We start from the raw sequence: 10437 nt of genomic DNA on the forward strand, positions 1-10437 counted from the left end.
TGAGATCACATAGACAGTATTTTACGTAGGATATGGGCAGTTCCCATGAGCACTATCTTTTGAACTTCAGCCATTTTGGGGTTTCCTGGTATCTGAGCTAGGTAGTAATCAGCCCGTTTCGCTGTCATTCCCAGGGCACCTATGACAATAGGTATTGTTTTCGTCTTCAGATTCCACATTTTGCTAATTTCTATTTCAAGATCTTTATATTTGCTCAGTTTTTGGTAGGTCTTGACAGATACGTTTATATCGATTGGGACAGTCATATCAATGAGGAGGCATGATTTTTGTCTGAAGTCTTTCAGTATGATTATTATTATTATTATTATTATTATTATTATTATTATTCAGGTTACTGCCTGGAATCAAACTTGGAATCTTGGAGTTAGTAACCCGCGCTCTTAACTACTATGCCATATGCCGGTAGGCAATTATGGAGTGAATTTTTGGGCTTATAAATCTAATATTTTCCTATCCTTTAGGAATGAGAACCCAGGTTTGAAATTTCCCCAAGACACCTGATGAAGGCTGGAGGGTATATCAGTCGAAACGTTGTGTTAACAACAAACAAGATGAGGACAAATATCTGTCAAATGTAAATAATGTAAATAATGTACATAATTCCTCATCTCTTCTTAAATATAGATCTGTATAGAAACTTACCTCCACCATATTATGCACGTGTTTGTTTATAGTTTCTGCATCTGGTGGACTTACTCCTGCAACCCAGTCAGCGAACACAACAGGCTTTGTAGGAGTAACTGGCTGCAAAACACAAAGAATAAATACATAGAAATAGAAATTTAGAGACATTTCAATGTTGAATGCAGCAGTAGCAGCATCGTCATCATCATTGTCATAATCGTTGTCATCATGTCGCACTGTCACAGTCATTTTGACGTCTGCTTTGCCATGCGCACATGGGCCAGGCAAAACTCGTTGAGGCAGGTTTTCAACAGTCAGACGTCCTTCTTGTTGCCAAACCTTATTTGCTCTCAAGTAAGTTAATATTTCTCGGTGGCCAGACATGTTTTTATTTTTTGGAAAAGATTGGCAATGACAGATGCTGTTTACAATGAAGAACACACATTCACAACCATCATCATCATAATGCAGTGTTTTCAATCCGGGTTTTGTCTACTGTTAAGAGGGATGGCTGGGTCTACCTCAATGCCATAGCAACTGAGGTAGGCAGGTGCAGCCCACCCCAACCTTTCGGCTAGCTGGTACCCATTCTCCTTTGCTGTCATGAGGCTTTTTTGGAGCTGGATTTTCTACGGGGATCATTCCTTCGCTTACCCCCAACTTCAGTTTCTAGACATGAGTGGTCCCGAGACCAAGGCCTCTACCACGATTGTTTTCAGGTATTGTTTTCAGTCATGTTTGTTTGTTTATCTATGGACAAGATATCTCAAGAACCGCTGGATGGATTCGGATGTAACTTTCAGGGATGTTTGGCCTCATAACTGACACAAACTGATTAGATTTGGGGATTGATCCGATACCGGACAAGGATTCTGGATTATTTTCCCTGTTTTTTTTTTACTTAATTTTTGAGAGCAGTCAGGTTCATTTTTAGTATTCTAGTTTGTGAGAGCAGTCAAGTTTATTTCAGGTATTCTCATTTTAAAAATCATCTCTGTCTAATCATTGAGAGGATGTTGGCAGAACTTTGTGCTCTTGTTATTATTATTATTATTATTATGGCTGGCCGCCCACACTTTTTTCTGCAAAACAGGGGTAGCTTATCCTGTTCAGGCTATATTATTAGCATTATCCTGCGTTTGAGAATTTAAAATCACTTCTTTAACTTTCTAAGACATCTCAACGCTTCTAAAAGCAGACTTCGTTTGTTTGTTTACGTTCATCGTAATTTGAACTCCTCCTCGTCATCGGCGTCATCGGCGTCGGTGGCGTCAGCGTCATCATCATTAATATTGCATGTCTTTGTTTTGGTATTAAAACTGAAAATATCGACTGCTTTTTTAAAAAAAGTTTGGACTTGGGTTTGCACCTCCTGAGCAAATTTTGTTCCCGTATTTATGCCTGAGAGCATCAACAACAGCAAAATAAGACAGAAGACAAGAAGAACAAATGGTGAAAGTGAGTGAAAGAGGTAGATATAAAATGACTTACTGCACTCAATGATGACCGAGGCTCCCGTGCGAGCGATAATTCATAGATATTATCCTCTGTGTAATGCATATCAAGAGACAACTGCAAACACAAAAAAAAAAATTAAGAAAATATGAGATAAATAGAGTCGAGAAAATTATTAAAGATGATAATCATGAACAACAACAACAACAGTAAAGATCGGTTTAACAAGCATCTCGATGTCCAGTAATTTTAAATCCGGGTTTGTCTCCGTTAACGGAGGTGGCCAGATCTACCTCACTCTTACAGCAACAGCTCTCACACCATCTCACCCAGTTTTGGGTGTCGTCCCTCTTCAAGTCAACCCTCCCAATCTCCTCCTCCACCTGTCTCCTCCACGTTTTCTTTGGTCACCCTTGCTTTCATGATTAATTCACTTTAAACTCAAGCACTCTCCTCAGAACATGATCCTCATCCGTCCTCAACACATCCATACCACCACACTCCATTTGCCCTTGCCAGTTGTTCCACCGATTCCTCCAACCCCAGCATCCCCATCAAGGCCCCAGCATCCCCATCAAGGCCTCAGCCCTCCTTTCGTCCATTTGTTTTTGGTGTTGTTGTTATTATGAAGACAGTGACTTTGAAGTTTCAGCCTGTTGGCCTTCATTAAGCTGCACTACATTTGGGTTTCTTTTTGGCTTTATATAATCTTTGGTAAATCGCTTTTCTGCAGAAGGTGGAGCTATGTGAAATGATAATTCGGCTTCTTGGACACACATTAGGGGAATAGATGTATAAGAAAGGGGATAGAAGAGAATAAAAGGTAATAGTGATATAAGGGAGTTTGGGTGTTAATATGTCTAATCAATCTTTTTTTTTTTTTTCAGGTTAGAGGCTAATTTTAGATCATTTAAAGAAAAAATGAATACACACACACACACACACACACACACATGCATATAATACATCAATTCCTGTAAGATTATATGTACTTTATGTATTTAATGTTTTCATGCAGCCATTTTCAAAATTAAAAACAGGAATATGAAATTATCAACCAAGCCATATAAGTTTACCATAATTGGCAAAAACATTTATTTTCATCCATTTCATAAAAACATTTCTTTCGATATATTTCTTAAAAGACGGAAGGAAATTAAAATGTGTATGGGAATTAAGGCAAAGTATGAAAATGGTTTATAATTTCGAAATGTCATTAATTCCAGGCTTCATTTTCAGAGAACCAATATGAGATTCAACTTTAAATGGTCATTGGATAAATTTGTTTCAGAACAGAAGTTTTGTTCTTAAGAAATTTTGAAGAAGTTTGCTCACACAAATACATGATACTAAGTACTGAAAGAAAAGCTCAAGTATAATTTTTCAAATGAGGAAATATTTTATTTGAGAAAAAAACATATAAAAGCTGATTAAATTTGCTTCTTTATGCATGTTTTTTTAATATGATGTTTGATTGGCAGGCTATCAGTTCTATCTGTAATTCATGTGGGAGTTCTACACAGCTGAAGTTAAGTGAATTCAGGAAAAAACCTGATTTCTTCTACTTTGGAATCATCATTATTGGAAAAGTGCTCTTGAGAAACAACTCTTCTTAATTCAGAAATGATTTCTTTCATGAATGAAGAAGAAAAATTTGCTCCACTTTCTTGACGAAATTCCTCATAACATGAGAAATGAGCCAAATTATTAATTTTTACCTGGGCTTCAAGTAACGAAACTTTTACCTTGAATACCTTGATGCGTGTGAATAGATCACAGATCAAATTGTTTTTCGCCCTCCTCCTTGCAATTTTATATTAAATTGGTTCATGTGACCAGCCTGTCAAATCCATAGAAATGTTAATCTCTACAGCTTGTCACCATTTGTTAATAATAATAATAATAATAATAGCTCTGGTTGGTTCTTCTCTCTTAGAAATATTTCAATTTCATTTCTAATATAAAATACTTTTAATAGGACCATTCTACAATTTAGCCATGATAAGACAAGTCATGAAACACAAAATCAATATCTGTTGAAAATCATGATGATTAATTAGGAATATGGCAGTAAATGAAATTCCCAGCTAACACAATGGGGTTTCATGACACATGACAAAGCAGCATAGCAGCCAAATATGTGGTACATAATGTTTGTTCCTGTATAGATACAGTAAAGAAACATAGACTGACTCTCCACCAATTTTGTGAGCTTTTGAAATTTGTCCTACAAAAATTTATTTAACCATTTCTTCTGCTATAAGATGTAACATTTCATAACTGTTCACCATCTCCACCACCACCACCACCACTTAATGTCCATTTTCCATCCTGGAAAACTCCAATGTCTGCTTTGGCACATGGTTTCTACCGCTGGAAGTTCTGCCCAATGCTAAACACTTCACAGAGTGTAGTGAGGGTCTTTTTACATGGCACCAGCACAAGTAATATCACCCAAGTAACTGATAAGACAATAACCCTTCAACTGGGTTTAGCGGGGGGGGGGGAGTGTATAGTAATGAGTTGGGTGGCTTGATGCCAGGCGATGAGGGGTTAAAGTATGATAGAGGAAAAGAAATGGGTGTCTTAAGATAGAGGAGGTACAGGGCTACCCCATTTGGATAAGAAGAGGAGATGGAGATGAAGAAGTGTCAGGGCATTTCCTTAAGTTACAGGAAGGTGAACATAAAGGGTCCAGAGGATTGGACAAGATAAAGTCTTTTGACATTTCTTTGAAGATGTCTCCTTTAGCTGTTTATGCCTATTTCAACCAACATTACAAATAAATGCTACAATATTTACATTATTTACATTTGACGGATATTTGTCCTCATCTTGTTTGTTGTTAACACAATATTTCGGCGGATATAACCTCCAGCCTTCATCAGGTGTCTTGGGGAAATTTCAAACTTGGATTTTCATTCCTGAGGTATTTTTCAATGTTATTATTATTATTATTATTATTGTCATTATTATTATTGTTATTGTTGTTGTTCAGGTCACTGCTCGGAATTGAACTCGGAATCTTGGGGTTAGTAGCCCGCGCTCTTAACCACTATGCCATATGCCTGTCAAATGTAAATAATGTAAATAAAGTACATAATTCCTCATCTCTTAAAAAATATAGACCTGTATAAATGCTACAAGTTGCACCATATCAGATGTCTCAGTCAATTCATCACAAGTGAGAAAGGGTCACAGAAAACTCTTGAATTTTGTTGATCACTTGAGAAATTATATTATTATATATATATAGGCGCAGGAGTGGCTGTGTGGTAAGTAGTTTGCTTACCAACCACATGGTTCCGGATTCAGTCCTACTGTGTGGCACCTTGGGCAAGTGTCTTTTAATATAGCCTTTGGCCGACCAAAGCCTTGTGAGTGGATTTGGTAGACGGAAACTGAAAGAAGCCCGTCATATATATGTATACATATATATATATATATGTATGTGTGCTTGTGTGTCCGTGTTTGACCCCCCACAACATCGCTTGACAACCAATGCCGGTGTGTTTACGTCCCCGTAACTTAGCGGTTCGGCAAAAGAGACAGATAGAATAAGTATTAGGCTTACAAAGAATAAGTCCTGGAGTCGATTTGCTCAACTAAAGGCAGTGCTCCAGCATGGGCACAGTAAAATAACTGAAACAAGTAAAAGAGTAATAGAGTAAAAAAACTATTTCCATTAAATAAATTTTATATTAATCTTATAATTTCTCCGCCCTGCCTAATGTGAAAAAGAACTAACATCCTGTTTACAGTTTTAGAAAATGACATTTAAAAAAAATGAAAGTTTAAAGTGAAACTTAGAAAGGTTTGCATCTTTTCAGTATGGAAATTTCTTTAATGTGTATAATTCTACCATTTGCCAGAATTTTCTCTGACACTCAACTAATTCTACTATCAACTTCTTTCAGACAATACATATTTCTAACATAAGGTCAACATCACAAATTTATGATGGAGTGAATGAAAAGTATAGGTTAGTAAATTACTTAATTGATCCTCAGGTCTTAATTAGAATTTATTGTACCAACCCTGGATGAGACAAGAAGCAATTTTAAATTCAGAATGTTTTGAACTCATAATGGAAAAGAACCACAAGGCAATTCCTCCATTTCTCAACCATTTCTGCCTGTTTCGTGTAATCATATCTCGTATTAAGGAAGGATAGGAAAATATTAGATTTATAAACCCTAAAATTCACTCCATAATTGCCCATGGGCATACGGTGTAGTGGTTAAGAGCGCAGGCTACTAACCCCACAAGATTCCGAGTTTGATTCCAGGCAGGGACCTAATAATAACATCAAAAAAATACCTTAGGAATGAGAACCCAGGTTCGAAATTTCCCCCAAGACACCTGATGAAGGCTGGAGGGTATTAACAACAAACAAGATGAGGACAAATATCCATCAAATGTAAATAATGTAAATAATGCATCATCATTTAATGTCTATTTTCCATGCTGGCATGGGTTGGATGGTTTGATTGAAGTCTGGAGAGCCAGCAGATGCACCAGACTCCAATCTGATCTGGCAATGTTCCTACAGCTAGATGCCCTTCTTAACGTCAACCACTCCGAGAGTGTAGTGGGTGCTTTCTACATGCCACTGGCACAGGAGTCAGTCAGGTGGGCCTGGCATCAATCATGTTCGGATAGTGCTTTTTACATACCACCAGCACGGAGGCCAGTCAGTGGGTACTGGCATTGACCACATTCAGATGGTGCTTTTTACATGCCACTGGCACAGAAGCCAGTCGAGGGGCACTGGCCACAGCTACAATATTGGTTTTACTTGACTCAACAAGTCTTCTCAAGCATATCATATCACCCAACGTATCAGAAGTATTCTTAACAGGGTCAGACATGCATGGCTGCAATCTCACTTTAGTTGCCAGGTCTTCTCAATCACAGCATATCTCCAAAAGTCTTGGTCTCCTGTCATTGCCTCTGTGAGGCCCATTTCAAACGTATTGAATTCAAATCAAGAACTTGCTTTCTCTTAGAATTTACCAAGTATCTTTGTCTGTTTTTTGTTTTTTCTTGCCTTCTGAAAAGTACCATTATTATTCATGCATAAGTTGCCTCTCTAATTTAATATTAAATCTTGGCATAAGATTTTCCCCTTCATTTTCAAACTTTGCTTCATCTACAAATCACATACCAGTTTTATTTCAGTTAAAAATGAAGTATAAAATAGTACAACCCGTACACTAGCAAATACTGTAATATTTCTTTGAGTGTTGAGATTTTCTTTTAGAATGGATTATCTATAAATGTATAACAAAGTCATTTTCTTTGGATGTTATACAAATTAATTGATTTAATTAATACAATTAGCTAATTATTTCTAAACGGTTAAAATATACATACAGAGATCATTGGCAGCATTATCATTTTGTTATTGTAACAGCGTTCTGTCGAACAAACTAGTGAGTGGAAGTGTACTGCTGTACATGCGCATATTTCTATTTTATTTATTTATTACTTCTATTACGGGTGTCAAACCATGAATAGAAAATGTGAAAATGATCTGGTCAGGTTCTGTTACATTAGCAGCAAGGTAACAATGCCTGATCAGCATTCTAAAATTACTCAGTTTGTAAAATCATGTTACCATGATTACTATTTTGGAATCAGACAGAGAGATCAAGATAAAAATGTTTATTCTTCAGATATGTTGTAGAATACGAGTTGAATTCTTAAAACAATGGAATAAAGTTAACATGAAATTTCTATCTTTTGGTGTTCTGATGGTGCAGAGAGAATGAAAGAATCATATAACAGATGGTTATTTTTGTATGACTCACCCAGAAAATCAGTTTATATTTTAAAATGCTAAAAATAAGTTGCTGTTCTATTTTACAACCATTGAAGTGTAGTTATATTTAAAGTATTTTTTAAAGCAAAGATTTTAACGCAGAATTTTTGGTAGCAACAAAACTAAAGGAATATTTAACCATTATGAAATTTACAGATGCAGGAAAAAAAAAACTAGAACTCTGTCAGTTATGAAGATAAGGGTTCCAGTCCATCAGTTCAACAGAAAAGCTTGCTTATGAAATTAACCTGCAAGTGGCTGAGCACTCCACAGACACGTGTACCCTTAACAAAGTTCAAGGAAATTCTGTGTGACAAACAGTGTGACAAGACGGATTCTTTAAATTACAGGTATAACTCATTTTCACCAGCTGAGTGGACTGGAGCAATGTGAATAAATGTCTTGCTTAAGGATACAATGTACCACTGAGAATCAAATTCACAACCTTATGATTGTGAGTCAAATAACCTGACCACTAAACCATGCACATTCACACTAGAGATGTAAATAAAAAGAGTAAACACCATGTTTTGCATCCTGATGTCTTTTCTGCCATAAAACCTGTCTCACAATTCAAAAGTTCCAATACAAACAATACCCAAGAACACAGAGTTCACTAAAGATGGTTATCTTGAATATGATGGTATGGAACCCTCAGCGTCATATCAATCCTGATGCACTGATTAAAAACCAAAACCTTTAACTCGAGAGTAACCGAGTTCCCTAATTAGGGATTTAGCTATGTCAAGAGTTTGCCCAGCTCCTTTGCTTATGTCTTGACGAAACCATTTACATGCACCAGAAACAACCTGCTTCTATTATCACAGAAGAGATGAAGAGCTTTGCTAGTTTTTCTCACTTTGTAATAACACTTCATAAATATAATACAGGAACATTGGAGGGTTAGTTGAAGGTGCCCTTAAGTCTGCTTTTCTCATTTGTACTCTAATCTGAACTTGAAGTCTAAGAAACAAGAGAAAGGCATTTGCTTTATCATAATCAGTGCAAAATAAAAAAGATATTTCAAGTAACACGAAAAATGTGCCCATTGCTGTGGTATTGTACTTACCCGAAGAGTATTAACAAGGTCCATATTGGTATCAAGTGGAAGGTTTTCATTTTGTAGGCAAGTAAGTTCTTTAAAGATTTGATAAAGTTGAACCATTTTACGGAAGTGAATTAAGCTGGTGGAGACTCCATCAACTTTGTCAGCAAGGGCTGTATGAAGTGAAATCAAATCCTTTAAGTGAACCCCTCTGGAAATGAAACACAGTTTATATATAATGTAAGAGAATAATTTGGGTTGGAATTATACATTTATAGACTGAAATAATAAAGTTGGTTCTTAAACAGGACAATTATGTCTGGAAACTTGGAAGCAAGCACAGCAGTCATTGTTAATCATCACCACCAAAAATATTGAAATAAATGTATATCAATGTTCAGCTTCAAATTCTGCAGGTTAGTTCCGGGACAGAAGGTATAAATGTGAAATTAGTTCCAGAATGGTTTTAGGTTCAAATTCACTGCAGGTACCCTGGGCAAGTGTTTCCTTCCATAGCTACTGACTGACCAAACCTTTGTGAGTCAACTTCAGTCCATGGAAATTGTGCAGAAATTATTCCTATTCTTAAGTGATAAGCATAAATTTACTAAGGCTTTCGGTATCGTTACCAAAGTCTGCTCCATATACAGGTATCAGAACCAGGGCTCTGGCTTAACAAGAACTTCCTCCTTCCCTTCCTTTAGTTTGATAAAAGGATGTACTTTTATAAAAGGATGTAGGCACTGTTCTTCTTCCTATGACTCATAGAACCTCTGGCAGACAGGATTGACTATGCATCTCCACAAGTATACATGGACCTGGGTCAAGAATTTATAAGGAAAACAGGCAATTACATATGCATACAGAACTCTTCTCTCCATGCCACTGATGTTTATCCAAGTGAAGGGCTGATGCAGCTTAGCACAGAATGATCACAGATATTACAGAATGATCACAGTTATTATACAACGATTACAGAATGATCACAGGTATTGCTGTCAGATCATAAAGGGCTGAATCAGGTATCAGCCAATCTTTTCAGTTTCACCAATCCACAGATGTGTGTGTGTGTGCACGCATGTGTATGTGTATATGTATATGTCTGTCTCTGTGTTTCTATGTTTGACCCTCACCACAACCACTTGACAACTGCTGTTGGTTTGTTTACATCCCCATAGCTTAGCAATTCAGCAAAAGCAACTGAAAGAGTAACTACCAGACTTTACATGAAAAAATTTGGGTCAATTTGTTTGATTAAAACACCTTCAGGTAGGGGGGCTCCGAAAGGGGTCTCAGGGAGTAGTGTCCCTGCCTTCCTGATCTAGTTTACCACCACATTTCTTAAAAACCATGGTAGAGGCCTTGATCTCAGGACCACTCATGTCTAGAAACTGAGGTTGGGGGTAAGCAAGGGTATGCTCCTCATAGAAAATCCAGCTCCAAAAAAGCCTCATGATAGCAAAGGAGA

The 10437-nt window shown here is 36.8% G+C and overlaps 1 protein-coding gene across 1 annotated transcript in view; it reads right to left on the minus strand.

The window, feature by feature from the left end:
- Window positions 1-10437, minus strand: part of LOC106876470 (ras guanyl-releasing protein 3-like) — a 58498-nt gene that overhangs the window by 24056 nt on the left and 24005 nt on the right. Inside the window, 3 exon segments of the mRNA XM_014925034.2 lie at window positions 664-765; window positions 2137-2217; window positions 8994-9180. Of these exon segments, the coding sequence (XP_014780520.1) occupies window positions 664-765; window positions 2137-2217; window positions 8994-9180 (370 nt within the window).

The sequence above is a fragment of the Octopus bimaculoides genome, chromosome 5, assembly GCF_001194135.2.
Source record: "Octopus bimaculoides isolate UCB-OBI-ISO-001 chromosome 5, ASM119413v2, whole genome shotgun sequence".
Taxonomy (NCBI): domain Eukaryota; kingdom Metazoa; phylum Mollusca; class Cephalopoda; order Octopoda; family Octopodidae; genus Octopus; species Octopus bimaculoides.